Source organism: Lolium perenne, chromosome 3 (genome assembly GCF_019359855.2).
Source record: "Lolium perenne isolate Kyuss_39 chromosome 3, Kyuss_2.0, whole genome shotgun sequence".
NCBI lineage: Eukaryota > Viridiplantae > Streptophyta > Magnoliopsida > Poales > Poaceae > Lolium > Lolium perenne.
The window spans coordinates 71,988,788-72,010,311 of record NC_067246.2 but is presented as its reverse complement, the minus strand read 5'-3'; the positions used below and the strand labels follow the sequence as shown (position 1 = coordinate 72,010,311).

Below are 21,524 nucleotides of genomic sequence, written 5' to 3'. Positions count from 1 at the left end.
AAACGGTGTCCAAGTACAAAGCAATCAATAGGCATGTGTTCCATATATAGTCGTGCGTGCTCGCAATGAGAAACTTGCACAACATCTTTTGTCCTACCAGCCGGTGGCAGCCGGGCCTCAAGGGAAACTCTTTGGATATTAAGGTACTCCTTTTAATAGAGTACCTGAGCAAAGCATTAACACTCCGTGAACACATGTGATCCTCACATCGCTACCATTCCCTCCGGTTGTCCCGATTTCTGTCACTTCGGGGCCATCGGTTCCGGACAGCGACATGTGTATACAACTTATAGGTAAGACCATAAACAATGATTATCTTGATGAAACAATAACATGTTCAGATCTGAGATCATGGCACTCGGGCCCCAGTGACAAGCATTAAGCATAACAAGTTGCAACAATATCATCAAAGTACCAACTACGGACACTAGGCACTATGCCCTAACAATCTTATGCTATTACATGACCAATCTCATCCAATCCCTACCATCCCCTTCGGCCTACAACGGGGGAATTACTCACACATGGATGGGGGAAACATGGCTGGTTGATGTAGAGGCGTTGGCGGTGATGGCGGCGATGATCTCCTCCAATTCCCCGTCCCGGCGGAGTGCCGTAACGGAGACTTCTGGCTCCCGCGACGGAGTTTCGCGATGTGGCGGCGTTCTGGAGGGTTTCTGGCGACTTCGACTTCTCCCCGTGCGTTTTTAGGTCGAGGCCGATAAATAGTCCGAAGGAGGGCGTCGGAGGCCGGCCGAGGGGGCCACACCACAGGGCCGCGCGGGCCCCCCCTGGGCCGCGCCGCCCTATGGTGTGGGGCCCTCGGGCCTCCACTTCAATTGCCCTTCTGGTTCCGTTAGTTTCCTGGGAAAATAGGGCCTTCTGCATAAATTCCGAGGTTTTTCCCGAAAGTTGGATTTCTGCACAAAAACGAGACACCAGAGCAGTTCTGCTGAAAACAGCGTTAGTCCGTGTTAGTTGCATCCAAAACACACAAATTAGAGGCAAAACAATAGCAAAAGTGTTCGGGAAAGTAGATACGTTTTGGACGTATCAACAGCACATAAATACACTAACACCAACAACACCCCACATTAACCTACACAGTTAACACTACTATGCAAAGATTAGGGTTTACCCTTGTAGCGTGAGCAGCCTCTCCAACTGCAGTAGCACGAGCAAAGACGAACAAAGACACAGCAGCTCAGCACCACCACGAACCAGCAGCACCTCAGCCCCTAACACCACCACCAACCTCCACCACTTCATCACCATTGCTACTAAATAGCACCACCAATCGTCTCCAAAACCTAACCCATCTGTAGATCGGGCTTCCCTCAACTAATAGCAGCAAAATGGTGAAATTTTATCGGCTAAATCATTAGGGATCTGCAAAAATGGTGAAGTTTCGAGCTGTGTTCTTGCGTGCAGGGAAGAGAGCAGGGAAGAAGAGAGGAGGAAGAAGAGAGCAAATGAGGCCGGCGTGTCTCTGCGGCAGCGCGTGGAAAGGAAAGCCGCGCCCGCGTGTCCGGCCATGCACAGCTTTGGATGCTGCTGTCCGATCGCCGACAGGGTGCTGTCGGCTGGGCAGGTACAACGGCCACCTGCAATCGGCCTGCTATAGTCCGATTGGCCCACAGTTGTCCGATCGGCCTGCGGTAGTCCGACCGGGTCACACTTTTGGAAATATTTGAAAACGCGTGATAGTTCTGGAATTAAATAATTAATTCATATTATTTTAAAAAAATTGGCTATACCTAGCACATAGAACCCACTATCTCATAGGATATTTCCCTTTTTCCACTTATATCTAACACATAATGACGTACATTGCTCGGGTCAAATGTCGAGCTCTCATGGACTGTACGTGGACGACCTCAAATTTGACTGATAAATGATTTAGTTTGTTATAGGAACCACTCGGACTCGTTGAATGTTCCAGCCACTCTAGGGTCAGCACAGTGATGGTTGATGTGAAAATTCCATCACACTAACCCTTCATGTGGTTTGTGGTTTACCTTAAAAGCGCACATCAAAACCGCACATATAAAACACCAGAGCTGCGCTTTAAAGTTTACCGCCAAAATAAACAAACAAAGAATGCAGCTCAGCCCGGTTTGAGAATCTAATCCGAACAGTTTTTCACCTAAACCCACAAAATAGAGGTTATTTTGCAGTTTTGTCTCTTCTGCTAGAAATGCTCTTAAAGAATAATGGAGTAGCCTCTTTTGGATGTCGCCAAATATATGTAGGATTGCCTACCTAAAAGAGGCAAAAGAGACAAGTAAAAAAGGAAGAAGCAAATAATGCAATTTCCGGCTTAAAGCCGTTTATCGGTGGCCAGGACCACAAAATCGGTTTCATGCATAAGCGGAGGCGGGACCTTGAAAGTTGAAACTGACAAATGATTCCTTGACGCGCATTGCCACAGTAAGCTAGTCCACAAGCGATAATTAGCTGACGATGAACCTGTGTTGAAGTAACCCGCGGCTCAAGTTCAGCCAAGCAGCCGTACCTGGGCTGCTGTATAAGCAGTGGCATCATGGCAACCACAATTCTCGATCCAGCTAGCTCATAAATTTTTGATAGCCATGTGCCTAGAGGCGCACCTGTAGACGCTGCCAGCCATACGACGAGGACATTAGTTCAATGCACAGAGCGTTGGCAACGCATTGCCCTGCGTACTGCAAGTTCTGAAACCAAATCGACCCCTGCTTGATCAAAACTTCCTGAAAATAGCGATCTTCCTTACGCTCCGAGAGTCAAATGGAGTTATCCGTTGGTCAACTGCCATGTTGTTTCCTCGAATCGCTGCTCCCTTTGCTGCGTTTCTTCAAAATCTGAATCGTCGAAAGTACTACGATGCGTTCAAATGCCATCCTGCGAAAAGTCTGTTCATTTTGTGTCCTGGTACAGGATAATTAACGACGAAGTCAAGTAGGCATGTCAAGAAAAAAGAGAAAGTCAAGTGGATATGCGTGGCCTACTCTACTTCGCGTAAGGATTCACGTAGACTTGAGCAAGATGACAAGATCGTGTAGGAAGACGTGAGATCTTGTTTCTCGTGGTGTTGGCAACAAATTTGGTAAAAGAAACCTACTACTATGTCTGTTCCAAAATAATTGTCACAGTCTTTCTTTAGATATGAATATATCTATATATTAAAAACGCGTGTAGATAAAATAACAATACTTTTTTTAAAACGGAGGTAGTACTCACTCTATCTATAAAAGAATGTCCCAGCTTTATCTTTATCAGAAGATGTCTCAACTTTATCTCTCGCCCAATTAAGTAAAAAATCTAATATGACAACTATAAGGGAAGGCTAATGTCACCAAATTGTATATGCCCTAAGTGGAAATTGTGGCACGCCGTGTGTTTACGGAACCTTTGCACAAGTAGTAACCCCTGCTAAGTGCCCAACCGGTCACCCGTAAATTCTACTATTAACCCCTCTACAAAGTAGGAAGCTCCTAGTAAAGTCAAAACCATATAATTCTATTTACTCACTTTAAATTCTGTATCAATTACCTCATTTTCTAGCTAGAATTAGAAACTTGGTACTTTCCATATCCTTATGATCGAGCCCTTTGGTTTTCGAAATGGTGTAATGGAAAAAAGAAGTGCTTCAAATCATTGTTATTTGACTCGGATGAAAAGTTATGGTATTTTGAATGTTTGTTGAAGGGAAAACCTTGTACTTTGTCGAAGGAGTGACCCCCCCCCCCCCCCTCCCGATGCAACATACAAAGCACACCTCATTAGTTATACAAGATAAACTCTTGAAATTATCGCGTTTATGTTTCACTCTTTGTGAAAAGTCAGTCCGATTATTTTTCCTCCTCCGCCTGAATAGGCAATCTACGTAGCAAGGCGATCAACATAGGTGAAAGTGCATGGAACCCCCATGTATGGTTTTGGTAGTTAATAATAATTCATATGGACTAATGTTTGCATTGAGGCATGCTTGTACATTTGTCCATAGGCAATGCTTTAACTATATGTTAATTTCAAGGTTGAAAGAAGAAGAAAGTAAAGAAGACCAAGTGATGAACAAGATAATCATGGAGTGATCCAAAGATTGATCTAATGAGAGTTGAGCCTGTTGGAAGTATTGGAAGTATGTCTTAAAGAACAATATGGAGTGTGCTCTCATGTTTATATTCAAGATCAACACTATGAATAAAAAAGAAATAAAGTGCAAGTAAGATGAGCCATCTCGAAGAGATCATATGCTTGAAACTTGCCATCCACTAGTTAATCATGGATATGTGAAGATATGTTGGATAAGATGCTCTCACATATTGGATTATGAGGGAGAAATCCGCAAGACTTCATCAAGCAAGCATTGTTAGGATTGGTTGTCGTCCTATCAAGAGGGCTCTTGAATGAGTAAATTGATTATATCGTTCAGAGAGCTCAAAGATCCGTGGCATCATGTTTTTTTGAATCTTATCCATGTGGTATTATAGATAGAGCTTGTGGTTATTTCCATGACAAAGATGCTCTCCCATATTGGATTATGAGGGAGCAATCCGCAAGACTTCATCAAGCAAGCATTGTTAGGATCGGTTGTCATCCTATCAAGAGGGCTCTTGAATGAGTAAATTGATTATATCGTTCAAAGAGCTCAAAGATCTGTGACATCATGTTTTTTTGGATCTTATCCATGTGGTATTCTAGAGCTTGTGGTTATTTTCATGACAAATTCTAGCTCATCGAAAACCGATTTTGCATGAAATACTTGTTGCATTTTTTAAATTAGAGTTTTTGCTGGTTCTTCGAGTTGAGAGTTTTCACCTCGGAATTAATGGTAAAATATCCATTTTTGTGGGTAGCTCTTGTCGTTATCTTTTCAACAAAATTGTTTTCACTTTAATTAGAGTTTCTAAACTCTATTTATTGTAGTTTTCATAAAAAAATTTGGACCGGAAGTTCTGCTCGGGGAGGCCGGTACTACCGCCTGCTAGGCCAGAAGTTTTCCGGTACTACCGGTCCTCCTTCTTTGTTCTTCACCCCTATAGGCGGCTTGGAGTTTGATTTGATGTTGTTTTAAAAATATCGAGAGTGAAAGAATGGGAGGGTTGGGCTTCTCATCTAGATGTGTGACATCCTTCATGTAAATTGTATCGTGCGCATTGAGTCGACAATGGCGTAGACAAAAACACCTACATTCTACCACACTGGCCTTACTCTCTGCCAAAACGAAATGCATGCAGCTAGGGCGCGAGGCAAAGCTCACACGTCTGTCTAATAGGAACTAATCCTATATAAATTTAGTAATGTAAATCATATAGGAAAAAATATTATGTCATACTTAATGGAAAAATCATTTGCTATAATCAAACACATTTCATTTTTTTTCATAGTATTCGGTAGGCATGATATATCATTTATATATATTTCCTATTCCTATATTTTTCCTATCCTATGAAATCAATGGAGTCCTAAGTGGCCTCCACGGAAACGGTTAAGTCCAATTGAGATAGCGTACATAGTCATCAGAAAGGTAATCTCTCCGCCACGTTTCGTTATCTGTAGTCGATCTCTTAACAAAGTGGTTGCTAGTTCTATTTTGTGAACTCCACTTTAACTTCCTCTTTGTGATTTTTTAACATTAGTTACCTCACTCATTTTTTGTGCCGCTTTTACCGCATCTTTTTGTGATGGAGTGTAAATATTTGCTCCCGTCTAACCATTTTTTCTCATCCTGACATCTTGGGCCTAGTGTAGGTAGGCCTACATTGAATGGTGTCTAGCTCGAAGGCGCATTCTAGTTTCATGTTTTCTTCTTGAAATAAGTCCATCCGCTACACCTAACCACACCTGGTACACCTTACACGCATTCCACACCCTTCCACCCACCTAGCATGCCACACACTGATACCGCCAATTCTCCACCCCTTTATCTTCTAGGGTCACGCAAAAGCTTCGAGCAACGACATTCGTAGCAAGCAAGGTCGAGTTGCCCACCGATTCAGCGTCCACATTTGTGTGCCTATGGTCTCGGGCTATTAGGAACCGAGAAAAATAGTTTAATGGGGGTAATTAATTAGTGTCATAAAATCATAAAGATATGCCACAAACATAGGGTAAAAAGTGAAATTCAGTTAGCTATTCCTTGCCACCCTATCTTCAATGGATAAACAATTACAATCATAACACGTAAGACAAACAAGAAGTTGGTGTACACGACTTCACGCCTTTTTAGATGTCCGTATGCAAAATTTGTTACGCTTGCGTCGATGGCGTGCCTTGAAGGTTAATGCCGTTGTGCAGCACCTTCTCTTCGTTTATCCTTCTTTACGTGGTGTTGAAAACTTCTGTAAGTCCTATGCTTAGTGATTCTTCTTTGGCACGAAATAAATGTTATTATAAACTTACCATTTTGGTGTCCCCACTCATATTTCGGCGGTTAATAACTCGATGTTATCTTTTTTTTTCTAAAAACTTATGTTGCTTCTTTATTTTGATATTTTTTTACAAAACATGAATAACACAATTGGAGGGTGGAAACAAGAAGTTGTACTTATGTCGTAACCCTTACGAAAACCAGAGCCGGTGACCAGCGGTTTCCACCGGCGACCCGCCTGTAAAACGGGGAGCAGCCGGTACGGTGGAAATGGCGTGCGGAAATGACCGCGGCGAGATAATATAAAGTACTCCGCCGCACCGCAGGCAGGCCCGCCCGACGCCAAATACAAAGCGCACGGCCCCCCTTTTATAGCCCCCCGTCTCCTCCGTCTCCTCCTCGCCCCGTCTCCAGAGACTCGCCAACCCACCACCTCCCTCGCGCGCAGGCAGGCAGGGCTCCTTCCGGGCTGAGCACGGAAGCAGGCAACCGCCCCACCGCGCGCGCGTCGGAACTCTCCGAGGAATTCGCAGCCATGCTCTCCGCGCGCGCCGCCGCCGCGTCCCACGCCGCCTCCCTGGTACGTACCGACTCCGCCACCGTTCTGCGCTCTTTGCTCGCTGATCCCGCCTCCGGTGCCTCTCTCGCGCCGCGCCGCTCGCTTCGAGTCGTGCGATTGCACAGTGGTGTTGCATACGAGGAAGTAACCGTTGCTTGTCTGTCTGTCTGCGTTTTTCTGTCTGAACAGTGGAAGCGCGGAGGCGGCGATGCGGGCGGCGGCAGCGGCTGCATGAGCTGTATGGAGGTGCGGCGGAGGAGGGCCGCGGCGGCGCCGGTCCGCGCGGCGCCGCCGAAGCGGGTTGAGGCGGTGGCCATGGAGTCGGCCGCCGAGACCGCGCACTCCGACAAGGAGGCACCGGCGGCCGAGGACACGTACGGCGAGGACAGCCCCCCGGAGGAGGAGCTGCCCGTCACGCCCTGGGCCTTCTCTGTCGCGAGGTGAGCGGATCGGATCCGATCGCCGCGTGCTGGATCTGGGTGTGTGCGGTGGGGGCGGACGTTTCGATGACGCGATCTGGGGTGGGGGATTTCGATTGATTTCGGTGCCGTTTTAGCCTGGGATCCATTCGTTCGTTCGGGGTTAGCTCTACGGTTTCCCCCGCGTGTTGCTGCTTCGCTTAAGCTACTACTAGTACTCCAGTACTACCCAATATTTTTAGGAGCCCATTTTAGTTAGAACTTCGACGTGCCTGGACTCTGGAACCCAGGATGCGTGTCTCCTTGCTCGCGTCGCCCGAAACAAATCTAATCGCGTAATGGTTTGGTTTTTGCGCCTCCATATCCGGTAGATTTCCGCGTTGTGTGGGGGCGTTCAGCAAGGCGGAAGATAACTGTCGCTTTCTCCTTCTGGCGAGAAACCCAGGTCAGCCGAGTTTTGTTGGTTCCCTCACACACGGTATGGGTTTCCCCGGTATCGTTGGGGTCGCCCAGCCTAGCTGGTCCCGCATTAAAATTTCTGGTACTAGCAGTATATTGTTTTTACGTTTTCAATTCCAGCCTACTTATTAGATAATATTGTTTCCTTGTTTCATCATCATCGTGTAGAGTTTTAAAGCGGACCGGGTTGCCGCTGGACGGATTTTGAGTAGGTCGTGAGTAGTTGAGCAACGCAACGAATTGGAATTGGTTGTCCTGTTTTGGTCTCTTCTACGTAGTATTTTTCTTGCATTCTTGTGGGTGGAGTATATTCTAGTCTGGCCCACTGCAATATCTGCACGCCTTGCTTTCTCCAGCACGCCTGACAGCGAAATTTGCCTGCATATTCATACTGAATTGACACCTTATGGTGAATGATAACAATTAAGTTTGTCAGTTAACTGAAAGCAAGCAGATAACAGTAACTTCAGCAAGGAAAGTTGAGTACCCAATTGATCACAAGAATTTTTACAACTTCTATGCGTAGAATTTTGATTAGGTCGCAAGGTTTGTTTCATGTACGAATCGGTTCTCTTGTTTTGGTTTCTCCTTTTTCTTGCAATTCTTGTGGGTGGGGTATATTCTAATCTGGCCCACAGCAGTATCTGTGCGTCTTGTTTTCTCAGCTACCCCTGACAACGAAACTTGACTGCATATTGATACTGAATTGAGAACTTATGGCGAATGATAGCAAATAAGTTTGTCAGTTAACTAAAAGCAAGCGGATAATAGTAACTTCAGCAAGGAAAGTCAAGTATCCAGTTGACTAGGACAACAGCCGTAGTTGGTGCAATGGACTCAATTAGTTTTGCGCCCAAGGTTAAATCAAAAAATGCTAATAAACCTCTTGTGCCACAGTGGTTACACCCTTCTGAGAGATCCTCATCACAACAAGGGACTTGCATTTTCCGAAAAGGAGCGGGATGCGCACTACTTGCGTGGCCTTCTTCCTCCAGCAGTTGTTTCCCAGGAGCTCCAAGTATGTGCAACCATCACTAGCCAAGTTGAGCTGTAAATCATTCTGGTCTTCGTTTTCCAAATGGTACTCTCGGTGTGTATGCAGGTAAAGAAGATCATGCACGACCTTCGCCAGTACAAGGTCCCTTTGCAGCGCTATGTGGCCATGATGGACCTTCAGGTAGCCTGATTAGTCTTTTTGATTCTATATTCCACTGAACTATGTATTTGCTCATGTAAGAAGATTGACTATGCAACGTGGGGAATTCGTCCGTTGAAAATATGATAAAATAAAACCAACCTTTATTGCAGTCAAAATGACTTACTGATTGCAACGCTGTTCGCAATTCTTTGTGATTTCAGGAGAGGAATGAGCGGCTTTTCTACAAGCTTTTAATTGATAACGTGGAGGAGCTGCTCCCTGTGGTTTATACACCAACTGTAGGTGAGGCCTGCCAGAAGTATGGGAGCATATTTAGGCGCCCACAGGGTCTGTATGTCAGCTTGAGAGACAAGTAAGTTCACTCAGCTTTGACTGAACTTACAAGAGTTATCTGTTTTGTTTATTATTGGGGCTTAATTGAGGTGATTGTAGGGGGAAGGTCCTTGATGTGCTAAGGAACTGGCCTGAGAGGAACATTCAAGTTATCGTTGTTACTGATGGTGAGCGCATTTTGGGGCTTGGAGATTTGGGTTGTCAGGTATGCTTGTCGAATTAGCTGCTTACTTCAGGAACTTTGCTTACATTTTGTTGGATTGATATCCTATAGGGCATGGGAATTCCTGTTGGCAAACTTTCTCTGTACACTGCCCTTGGAGGAGTTCGCCCGTCAGCTGTAAGCTTTCACATATTGTTGCGGTCTCCTTTAATGATCCCACTATATTGCTACCAGCTAAAAACGGCCAAATAATTTCAGTTTCTTAAATGTGAACTTTGCAGTGCTTGCCTATTACAATTGATGTTGGTACTAACAATGAGAAATTGCTTAACGACGAGTTCTACATCGGGATTCGGCAAAGACGTGCCACCGGGGAGGTATAGAGATCTACAAACTTTGCTTGGAGGAATCAAAGTCATTCTCAAAATAACCAACACTTAGGTCTGATCTGTACTTATCCTTGATTGCAGGAGTATCATGAGCTCATGGAAGAGTTCATGGATGCTGTTAAGCACATATACGGTGAAAAGGTTCTCATCCAGGTCAGTTCAGACACCCAGTAATTTTCTTTTTTATATAGTGATCATTTTGATTTTGTTATTAAAAATAGTGAGCCTGAATCTTCCTTTTGCCAGTTTGAAGACTTCGCCAATCACAATGCGTTTGATTTGCTTGCAAAATATAGCAAGAGTCATCTTGTTTTCAATGATGATATCCAGGTGTGTAACTGTTTGTTTTGTTCATAGAGATTTTGTGTGCAAAAATGATGATGTCATAAAAAGAAGAACTAAAGAGGATAAAGGGTACCTAACATTGGCCCACTTGCATCTATAATTGTTCATGCCGAAGTTTTCAGTTTTATCAGATGCTGTCCATATTGTATTATTCAGTATTGCATTCAGTTTGTTGTCTTCACGTATTGATATGAAATGTGTTGATTGCAGGGAACAGCATCTGTGGTCCTTGCAGGCCTGCTATCTTCCCTGAAGGTCGTCGGTGGAACCCTAGCAGAGCACACATATTTGTTCCTTGGTGCTGGCGAGGTCAGTGAAAATTTCTCAGTGTAATTTTTGCAGAACTGTTAAAACATGATGCGTTGTCTGGAACACATATGATGGTACATTCTCTGGAACAATATGATGATGCATTTCACTGCAGGCTGGAACCGGTATTGCAGAACTCATTGCTCTTGAGATTTCAAAACAGGTAACTAACTTCAATCTTTCAAAATGTCAGTGTTGTGCATACAGTTTTAATGGTGGTGCTAATACATGCTGATATTGATCAATTTATAGACAAATGCTCCAATAGAAGAGTGCCGCAAAAAGATTTGGCTGGTGGATTCAAAGGTATGGAGCCAAAGAATAGTTTTTAGCACAATACTTTGAATGCTGTAGCTAGCTGCCTGACACAATATTACTCTGTTACATATTTAGGGTTTGATCGTCAACTCCAGAAAAGATTCCCTTCAGCCATTCAAAAAATCTTGGGCACACGAGCATGAACCTTTGACAACCTTGTTAGACGCAGTTGAGGTATTCATTATTTACGCACATTTAAGAATTCAGTTCAATTAGTGGTGATGTTTTTTTCCGGAAATTGTTCTGTTAACGCTGTATCTTACTAAAGTTGGTGTATTATTTCTCAGTCCATCAAACCTACAGTGCTGATTGGAACTTCTGGAGTTGGCAGGACTTTCACAAAAGAAGTTATTGAGGCCATGGCTTCTTTCAATGAGGTATTTTGAACTTTGAACATTATTATTGGTGTTCAAGTTTTAACTTCCTGGAACCAGTGAGATGGTTGAATAACTTCTGATCTTTAAAATTATATCTAAACGTAGAGACCTATCATTTTCTCATTGTCAAATCCAACATCGCACTCTGAATGTACTGCTGAAGAAGCATATAACTGGACCCAGGTGAGTTTCTCAACGAATCACTGTGATATCCTATTTGAAATGCAACAAAGATTAATGAAAGATGTTCCATGTATGGTCTTATACAATTTTTCCAAAATAAGTTTCCTCTAGTATTCATGTATCGCCATAGCTGGTGTTTCATAATTGGCACAATAAGAACTTCACTAAAACATGCAAATGCATCTCCATATTTGCAGGGTCGTGCAGTGTTTGCCAGCGGTAGTCCGTTTGATCCTGTGGAGTACAATGGAAAGACTTATGTGCCTGGCCAGGTATGATTTTACTCTCTTCCAACGGAAATAAATATTGCTGGTCCAAAAGCTTGCTTATTCGCAAAGCAGAAGTTCCTCAAATCTAATTCTTTTGTCTACCCACAACAGTCAAACAATGCTTACATTTTCCCTGGATTTGGCCTTGGTGTTGTCATCTCTGGAGCAACCCGTGTACATGAGGACATGCTTCTTGCTGCATGTAAGTAACTTCAAAGGGAACTGCTGAATATGTTATCCATGAAGCCCTGCCATTCCCCTAACTATCCTACGCTTTAAACGATATTCACATTATGGGATGTTGACGAGTTGTCATTCTTTTGAACAGCGGAAACACTAGCTGAACAGGCCACCCAGGAGAACTTTGACAAAGGATCAATCTTCCCACCCTTCACGAACATCAGAAAGATATCTGCCCAAATCGCTGCTAGCGTGGCTGCAAAGGCCTATGAGCTCGGTATGTTCTTCTGACACCTGAACTCTTTCAGGTCCCTTGGAAAAACCTGGGTTTGAACTTTGGAAACTGACATTGCCCAACTTTTTCTGCAGGCTTGGCGACTCGCCTGCCACGCCCTAGAGATCTGGAGAAATATGCTGAGAGTTGCATGTACACTCCCATCTACCGCAGCTACCGGTAGTCCAGCGGAGGTCAATTTTGCAGTAATAAAAGATATCGCAGGACCTGCGATGCTGTTGTTGTTTGTTGCTGTTGTTCCCGCTGCTGCTGCTGGACATTGTATCTGTCTATACATATATGCCATGACTGTTGTAACGCTATGGAAGGAAGTCTAGTGAACCGTCTCTCATGTGTGCCAACGTTTGCTATTCTTGTCACTTGAGTATAAAGAAATGCTCTCTGGCCGCTCACCCACCCCAGTCCTCTCTTCCTACCCAAACTCCTCTTCCTTACCATTTTTTTTGTGTGTCTGCACACAGAACCAGATTGAAAGAGAGAGGGAGAACGAGAGAGAGCTGTGGCTGTGGAGTCCACTGAATTGTAGTTGGGGCTTACATGGTGTGAACTCCAGCGAGGAATAGGGAGGGGTGGCTGATCAGGGAGTGGTGGGCTGGCAGAGGAGGTGGCTGGGGGCAGGTTGTCGGGTGAGGTGGTTGTTCCAGCACACCAGCCATGGGTGGGGTGGCAGTAGCAGGCAGAGGACGGAGTGAGGAAGGGAAGACGGAGGCGATGAGACATGAGAGACATGACGCTTTTGTGGAAAACACACATGGCTCTCACGGCAGTATGGCCAATGCACATATAATATCATCTGAACAAGAATTTTAGGACACATGATATATGGGAGAATATGTGTAGGGTGTGCATATGTCAATAACATCATGTATGGTGGAGCAAGAATTTGGAACTCAAACCAAAGAAATAGACATCGCTGACAATACAGTCAATGGTTTACACCTTAGTATACACTGGTAATTTACAAACTTAATATCAAGCTATGACAACAAAAAATAGCACATGTCTTTAGTAAATGAGTAGGTATGTCTAGTCATGAATCTATCTTAGTGCTTCAAATGTTTCTTCAGATTCCTTGTCCTTCGTATCCCCCTTCTGTTTTTGGTCCGCGTGCCAGTATGGCCCAAGCGCGTAGAACTCTGCAATGACTTCAAGCGGCATGCCTCTTGTTTCTGGCACTCTCATATACACAAATAACATGGCCAAAATGCAAACGATCGCATATAACCCGAAAACACCAGTAAAGCCGAGAGAGCTCATCATTAGAGGAAGGGTGTATGTAACAATGATATCACTTATCCAAAATGTGAGGCTGCATATAGCAGAGCAAATGGCTCGGACTCTGGCGGGGAAGATTTCCGAACAAAAAATGTTGGGTATTGGACCAAATCCCATCACAAATATGCAAAAGTATACGATGACACTTGTTGTTGAAAGGGCAGCATGTAATCCAACACTCAAGTCCACAATGTTGACGACAATCAAAACAAGTAGCGCTAGTACCAAGATCGGTATGGTGACAAGAAGCAGCTTCCTAGACATGATAAGAAAGAGTACATATCACATTTGATATATATTTGATTTGTATAAAAAGATATGCATGTAGTCCAACGTTAAATGATACTCCATCCATTCCTTCTTACAAGGTGTATTAGTTTCTGAAAAGTCAAACTATAATATCTTGGTGAATTTTATAGAAAAAACTATCAACCTCCGTAACACCAAATTGACATCATTAGAACTATCGTGAAGTATATTTTCATATTTTATTTATTTAGTATTATAGGCATCGGTAGTTTTTTAAAAACTAGTGTAGTTTGACTTTTCAGAAAAGTAATACCTTATAACAAGGAAAGGAGCGAGTACCGATAGGTTTATAATGACAGAAAAAATATACCTTCTGCCCGCTCGATCAATGAGCCACATTGCAATACCAATAAAGGGAAGCATCAATAATGTCGTAAGGGCACTCATAAGAATAGATGCAGAAGTTGAACTGAGACCAATACTGGAAATAAGAACCCCAACACCAGCTTGGTCAAGTATCTGTGGAGTATAATAGAGAATGCCGTTGATTCCAGCAAACTGCATAGAAGAACCAACTAAGAAAGTTAGAACATATTTATCCAAAGTAACCTTTTTTTCTTATTTATTCATGTCTCATTTGACTCTTATATAATATGTGAAACTAATTCTATAAAAAATGGCTGAGTCACAAATAATATAGTCCACACATTCACGATCCTAGGAAGAAGTCATCTTACCTGCTGAAGTAACTGTATTCCAACACCCGCTATCAATGCACGCTTTACTCCAGGTTCTAATAGATTACCCCATTTTGTGCCTTTCAAGTTTTTCTCCGACGAGTGAAGATCAATGTTCTGACTTCCAAACTGATCTTTGTGAAAAACGGACTTATTAACCAAAGCAGTAGCTTGTGTGAATTTGCAATCTGTTGAATTATCCAAACTGGATTTCTTTTCTGGGTTTGGCACACCTTCATGCAAGTATACTCGGTCCATACAATCTTGTACTTGTCCATTTGAAAACACATCAGAAGATTTCCATGCTAGTTGCCAACCTCCACCAATATAGCCACTTTTCCGAGAAGGAAGCAAACCTCTTCTTCTGTGCGATGTAACCAATTCACTTCTTTCTCTGCCTATTGAACCATCAATCAGTGGATCATTGATATTCTCCTCCATATCATCTCTTTCATGTTCTGGTTCATCCTCTGTGGGTCCTTTTTGATTCTCCTCATCCCACATAGTTGCACATTGTTGTTCTACTTCACCAAACATATTGCATCCCTGCCAGTGTATAAACATAGAGAGTGTCTATGAGGTAAATGTTCTGTTGAATTAGAAAATATGTAAATAAAATGCATGTCACATAAACAAGTGATTCTCGATAGCCGAACATGATTATTGTTAGAAATATATTTAGTACAAAATAAAGTAAACCATGTCCCATGAGATGCATACGAAAAACTTCCAATCATAGCTATTCTAAAGATAAGTAAAACGTAAAACAAAATTATCACGGATTCATGCTAATAATTGAAAAAAGGCAAAACCTTGCAATAAACATTGATGCTCCAATGTTAACAAAAAATGATAAGACAAAAGGTAATGGAAACGCTACATTACCTCAAGGGAACTCTCATGTACACTCCCAATAAGGCTAACAAGTGGATCAAAAAAGGATGCTCCATGACTAGTGAAAGAACTAACAATATTTTCATCTGTGGTTTCCTTAATCATATAGGCAACACGAGGTAAATCTTCTTGAAGGACATACAGTTCAGAGTCTTCTCCATTTAAAACCATTGTATCATTTACAATTTCCTTCGGTCTAATTTTGTACTCTTGTAAACACGGAGCCTGATCAATTTTTGTGCCTTCAATAAGACTCGCAATTTCACCTATCCAAAAAGATAAGAATATCAATATTCATTTAACGCTAATATTTAGCAGTACAATAACGAGAGAAGGGAGAAATGAAACTGAAATTTCAGTGTGATTTTTGTCATACCTGAGACATCTTGCCTTCTTCGTAGTCTTTGTAAAACTTTCTTTGCTTCATCGACCCTTCCTTGCCTCACAAGCCAACTTGGAGACTCGGGCAAATAGAAAATGATTAACGCTGAATATATCATTGATGGTATCGATTGTATCCCAAGCATGATTCTCCAGTCAACCTTAGGCATTAGGGACATCCAAAACACCATACAATAGGATAATAACATCCCTAAAGAACCACTTAACTGAGGGAATGTATTTAATTTTCCTCTTATCTCTGAAGGGGCAATCTCTGAGATATATATTGGGACAAGTGTGACTGCCAAACCAATACTGAATCCCATAATAAGCCTCGTGAGTAGTAACATGTAAACTTGTTGAGACCAAAATATGACCATCATCGCAGTAATAAAGGATAATACTGCCGAGACTAATAGCATCATCCGCCTACCAAATGCATCAGCCAAAATCCCTGAGATTGTTGTGATCATTGTCGCACCAAAAAGTGCCATGGCCATGATAGCTCCCTCAACCATTGGCATGCTCTGCAAGTTGAACTCCTCCTTTATGTAGAGCATAGAACCTAGCAAAGTCATGCAACATATGTCAAACTAGGAAACATAATTTGAATTCTTGGTATGTGTGTAATAATATACAGTTGTACTTAGTACCATTTATCAATATAAACATGATTCAATAAATGTCGTGAATAATATTACGAAGAACCTAAAATTTGGGAAAGCTAACAGTGGAGATGTACTTTTCTCTGAAAAGATTTAATATGCAGTTTAGGACAAGATTTCAGTGTATGAATTATACAACTATCAGTTTGTGTAGTCACTCATTTTTTTTAATATGCAGTAGGTACGCAAGCAGTTACAAAAAAAATCAACACGATGATATTTGAAAATATTAGTACATTAATAATAGATTGCAGCCGCATCTAATTCTATTTTTGGTACGTCTCCTCCTATCTACAATAAATATCATTGATTTAATACAAAATTATACCAAACTAACGACACTTAATATGGATCGGAGGGAGTATATATGTGTAGTCTAATAGTAGGCTATATAGGACTTGCATCAGAGACTTTTTACCACATGAAATCTGTTGCATAAACAAGCAGGAAAATACCCTTTTACAATTCGTATTTAAGGTATGAAGAAAGGAATCTTTCCGTAATAAAATGCCTGTTATGCTTGAGATGGGTCACGCCACCGATTTTTAATATGGACACAAAGATCTGTGTGTTAATTAAACGATGCAGACACACAGCCACGTCGGAGTGTATGTACTGCACGTTTGCATGTACAGTTAGTTCCTATCATGCAGGTAGTGTACCTTCTCGAAATAGGCTTTCGTCCCGCTATATTAATATAGCAACCACACGATACAACGATCACGCTGGGTCCGCAGCACAAGCAAGCCCAAAAGAAAAAGACACAAAAAGAAAGAGAGAGAAACAAAATGCCATTATCGGCAGCTCGACGGAAAAACGAAGACGAGTCGCCACCGCTGCGCCCTCCCGACACGTCCCACCACGCTCGTTGCACTCTGGATCGCCCCCATACCAAGCAACACCTCCAACAAGGAAAGTGACGACAACGCCGCTGCTGCCCGGACAAGTCCTAGGGTTTCCCCCGGTACGCGGAGGGGGTGAGGAGGGAGGTACACCCGATGCCCTTCAGGAAGGAAGGATGGCACCCGCAGGCGTCACCGCATCGGTGCCGAACGAGCTGGCAAGGATTTCTCCTGACCCCGACCAACACCACCCTGAACGATCCAAAGAGCCCACCCAACATGTCGCCCACCAGCCTGCGCCACCACGGACTTGACTACAACTTCGCCGTCTCACTGCGGACACCGTCGCGAGGCCTAGAGGAAGGAAAGGGACATCGGGTAAGGGGCAGTAGCACCGCAGCCGTGCGGGAGGGCACTACCTCCACCGCCTTCGCGATAGCCGACCGGACGTAGCAGCAGAGACACACCAGGCCCGAACTGGCCCGGCCGGGCCCAAACTGGCCCGTTTAGTCTCCGCCGCCGCGCTGCAGCAAGCCGGCTGACAGTACTGCCACAACCTTACCCACCGCCGCACCTCCGCCACCTCCAGGGAACGACCACAGCGCGTGTAGGGCAGCCCGTCCAAGCCCAGATTGGGCCCAAGCTGGTCCAGATCTGGGCCGAGACGACCCTGCCGGCCGCACGCCGGCGACCAAGCCTGCCGCCTACCTGCGCCACCCCGCCCCGCCGCCAAGGAGAAGCACCGTCGCCACCGTATCCACCCAGCCGCGCCGGACCGACAACCGCCGAAGAGCACCGCCGCGGCGCCGAGTGCCGGGCCTCCTTGCCACGCGCGGGAATGGCCGGCCGCCGCCGCCGGCACCGCACGAGCAACGCCCGGCGGCACGCGCCGGCGGCGGCGGAGGGGAGGGGGAGGAGAAGGGGGGCCGGGCGGCGGCGCTAGCTAGGGTTAGCTCCCTCTCGCCCGCGCGGGGGGCGAGAGCGAGCCCGAATCGTTTTGTCCCCACTGACCCCGAATATAGTAGAGACTTCGCAGGTAGTGTACCTTTACCAGTTCCATTCAGTGATTAAGCATGTTGTTGTTTTTTATTTAGACCTTGTTTGGTATTAGAGTTTTTTGGAGATTAGTAGGAATAATTCTCACAGGAATTGGGTGAAACCTCTACCTTCATCCAATCCCCACGTCACTAGGTAGAGATAGAGTATCAGTGATTGAGAAAATTACACCAAAATTTGGAGAAAAGTAGGAATTAAACTAGCTCAATGATCTAGTACCAAACATGGTTTTAGGAGGAGTGAGGATTTGGGGTTTTGTGGGATCCCACGGATTCCCACAAAAACTTTAGTACCAAACAATGCCTTAGCGGGGAGTTGAGGGTGATTGTTACTCTGCTATCTGTTGAGAGTCATGCCTCCCATCCAAATTTGTTGATCCAAATTTTTTTTCAAAATAAGTGAACCTACACATTAAAGTGCGTCTAGCTATATGCAAATTTGACCAAATCTGTATCAACTAATCTGGAACGGAGGGATAACTCATATTTCGATGGATTGAAACTGTAACAATGTCGCCCAGATATATTCATTATTCTAGAAAAACACTCCTAAATTTATATCCGGCTTTGCTAATATATAATGTTCGTCACCCTTGCATGTTGGTATGTCAAAGGTGTGCATATAACTACACCCATGTGATCAATTGAGAGATTAACTATACGCACGAGAGAGGAAGATTCTAACATGGGCTAGACAGATTGACAGATTGGTGAATCGTGGTAATGCAAACCTTATGGTAGCAACCCATCCGACTAGCTACAGAGTATAAAAGTATATTATAAGAACAGAGAAGCAGGAGATTTTATCTTTACCAGCGATACTCGCATTGTCCCACCCCTGGAGTAAGTTGCCGATGGATGCCACCAATCCAAAGAGCACTGCCCCATCGATGTGGGCAAAATCAGGCAACATCGTGCGCCATACTGCAGCCATCGAGAAGGAAACAAAGGACAACTCGTCAATTTCAGCCAATCTTACATTACTCCAGCGATCACACGAAGACATTGAACAATGTCAAGTACGTGAGATCAGTACGAAACCTGATCCGTTCCATAACTTACCGCATTTATAGGCCGACAGACTAAAGCCTGAAGATCCATGGCGCGATGGAATAGTGTTGGCCGGAGGAACACTGGCGAGGCCATCGGTCAACGGAGCGGCCAAGTCATCCATATTGAAGACGAAAGACGAGGTTGGCTGCTCGCCGATGAGTACCGCGCCCAGGGCCGGCTCTATATTTTGCGGACCCTAGAGCGTAGTTCACAATTGGGCCCCAGGGATAATATGTATATATGTCATATATCAAAATTTACACACATATGTGTCTACTTATACTTGTAAAATATGAAAAAATAACATCTAACCACACATGTATTGATGTATAGTATGAAATAATTGCTAAACACTTAGGTAATGTCATATTACGATAGAAAGACTAAAAGAGTAGCAAAATATAGTATACCCTCAAATAAGAACCAAATTTCTATGAGATGCATGAATAATATGTAAACCGCGTAATGCTTTTCTGTTTAGCAGAGTCAATCAACGAGACAAAAGACTGAAAGTCATTATCAGATCATGGATTCATGGACGGTGGTACGTACCAGTGTACCGTGGAGCAGGGTCGGGCAGCCGGCACAGGCGAGCAGCAGCCAGCAGTGGGCTGTGATACACAAAGACGAGGCGCGGATGAACAAGGGCAGGGGCGATCTCCAGACTCCAGGCGGCCGACTAGCGTCGCTAGCCGAGGTGGTGGAGTCGAAGACGACGAAGAGGAGGTCTAGATCGATCGCAGGATGGCTTCGGCAAACCCTATTCTCCGCCTATTGCGGGCTGTATCTGGCTCGCCGCACAGGGTTCCTATTTTCTGCCCAGGTTTTCCTCGGTTTTTCCGCTGATTCTTCTTCGGTTTTTCATTTTCGATTTGTTCTGTTTCTGTTTTTTGTTTACTTTTCTTTCATCTAATATCAACAATTTCAAAATATGGAAAAATTTAAATGCAAACAAATTTCAAAATTGAGCGAATTTTATATTCAAACATTTTTGGGTTTGAACAATTTTTAAATTTGAACATTTTTTTAATTTGAACATTTTTCAAATTTGATTTTTTTACAATTTAAACGGTTTTAATCCGAACAATTTTCATGTTTGAACATTTCTAGAATTTGAACATTTTTAAATTTTTAACTTTTTAAATTTAGAAATTTATTTAAAATCCGAATACTAAAAATCTCGAGAAAACCGGAGCAAAACCATTTAGTTTACCTGCTAGCGATAGACTAAACATGCGAGCAAAGAAGCCACGCTAGCGTAAATGGGCCAGGCCCAACTATAGGTATCTTGAGCGGAGCCCCACGTAGGTATCGCTAAAGGCGGGGAATAGGGGCTCCCATAATTATCGGTGCAGACTCTGCGAGACGGCAACGCTTAAATCTCTGCACCGCAGGCCGAGCGGTCTCGGCCCATGAGGCCCAGTGCAAAGGCTGGCCTCTGTAAAACCGACCGTGTTGCTTTCAAATTGGTTGAGTTTGGGGCATGTTCTCTTTGGGGCGGTCAGCGGTGCTACGCATCTTCCGGAGGATCTACTCAACATATCATCCGCATGCGGAACCGCACGATCACGTCAGGCCGATGACGCACGACCGTCAGATGGGTTTGGGACCGTACACGCGTAGGCCGCAGTTCACGCAATCCTCCGCACCAGAGAACAATCCCCTTCAACCCCGCGCATAGTAGAAATCCAGGCGCAATCCCGCTGCCGAGCACCGCATGAAATTCCGGCGAGAGACCGTCTCCATTTCACCCGTGGTTAACAACATCTTCAGTCACGTCTTTCAAAACGAACTCAAAACGCGCCGGATGTTGTTGCTTGGTGTCGCGTTTGGGACACGTCTCTCTAGTCGTATCCCCAAATAGAATTTTAGATTGTTTTAATTTAACTAAAACCAGTCGAATTCATTGAAATTTGTTATATATTACATGGATTTAAACAAAATTACATGATGCCATCGATGGCATCATGCTTGCCACGAGGGTCAGCGTCCTCGTTGACGGGCTCGTCCTTCACCGCACCTCTGGTGTCCTCGTCGACGGGCTCGTACTTCACCGCGTCGCTGGGTCCAACTTCCTCACCGTCGTGGGTGAGATCGAAGAGCGTGTAAGGGTATTTCACCCTTATCCATTATTTTGGTAACGATGACACCGTGCTAAAGTATTTGGCCTAATATGTTTATAAGGATAATCTCAGGTATTAGGCAATGAGGCGTAAATGGTGTATCAAAGGAACAAGAAGGCTAAAGGAGACCCCCCCATTTCA

General features: G+C 44.0%; 2 protein-coding genes across 3 annotated transcripts in view; one reads left to right on the top strand and one right to left on the bottom strand.

The window, feature by feature from the left end:
• The first annotated feature begins 6,745 nt into the window (after positions 1–6,745).
• The window catches only part of LOC127341531 (NADP-dependent malic enzyme, chloroplastic), a 40,402-nt gene continuing 25,623 nt past the window's right edge, over positions 6,746–21,524 (top strand). The window contains exons 1-20 of one of the 2 annotated variants that reach the window (XM_051367399.2): positions 6,753–6,932; positions 7,101–7,351; positions 8,687–8,807; positions 8,892–8,966; positions 9,149–9,300; positions 9,381–9,486; positions 9,556–9,621; positions 9,726–9,821; positions 9,915–9,986; positions 10,080–10,163; positions 10,389–10,487; positions 10,603–10,650; positions 10,740–10,793; positions 10,881–10,979; positions 11,093–11,182; positions 11,288–11,365; positions 11,563–11,637; positions 11,746–11,836; positions 11,963–12,091; positions 12,184–12,435. In XM_051367399.2, the coding sequence (XP_051223359.1) occupies positions 6,888–6,932; positions 7,101–7,351; positions 8,687–8,807; positions 8,892–8,966; positions 9,149–9,300; positions 9,381–9,486; positions 9,556–9,621; positions 9,726–9,821; positions 9,915–9,986; positions 10,080–10,163; positions 10,389–10,487; positions 10,603–10,650; positions 10,740–10,793; positions 10,881–10,979; positions 11,093–11,182; positions 11,288–11,365; positions 11,563–11,637; positions 11,746–11,836; positions 11,963–12,091; positions 12,184–12,272 (1,920 nt within the window). In that variant the 5' untranslated portion in view covers positions 6,753–6,887 and the 3' untranslated portion in view covers positions 12,273–12,435. Of the gene's footprint in view, positions 6,933–7,100; positions 7,352–8,686; positions 8,808–8,891; positions 8,967–9,148; positions 9,301–9,380; positions 9,487–9,555; positions 9,622–9,725; positions 9,822–9,914; positions 9,987–10,079; positions 10,164–10,388; positions 10,488–10,602; positions 10,651–10,739; positions 10,794–10,880; positions 10,980–11,092; positions 11,183–11,287; positions 11,366–11,562; positions 11,638–11,745; positions 11,837–11,962; positions 12,092–12,183; positions 12,436–21,524 lie in introns of those variants that run through there. The other variant, XM_051367397.2, reaches the window with a different exon arrangement.
• LOC127341529 (monosaccharide-sensing protein 2) lies at positions 12,944–19,094 on the bottom strand. The gene is made up of 6 exons (XM_051367396.2): positions 19,021–19,094; positions 15,641–16,210; positions 15,256–15,530; positions 14,371–14,916; positions 14,004–14,191; positions 12,944–13,640 (listed from the first exon to the last, which is right to left on the bottom strand). Exons 2-6 carry the CDS (start codon positions 16,203–16,205, stop codon positions 13,148–13,150), a joined length of 2,067 nt encoding a protein of 688 aa, XP_051223356.2. The 5' UTR covers positions 16,206–16,210; positions 19,021–19,094; the 3' UTR covers positions 12,944–13,147.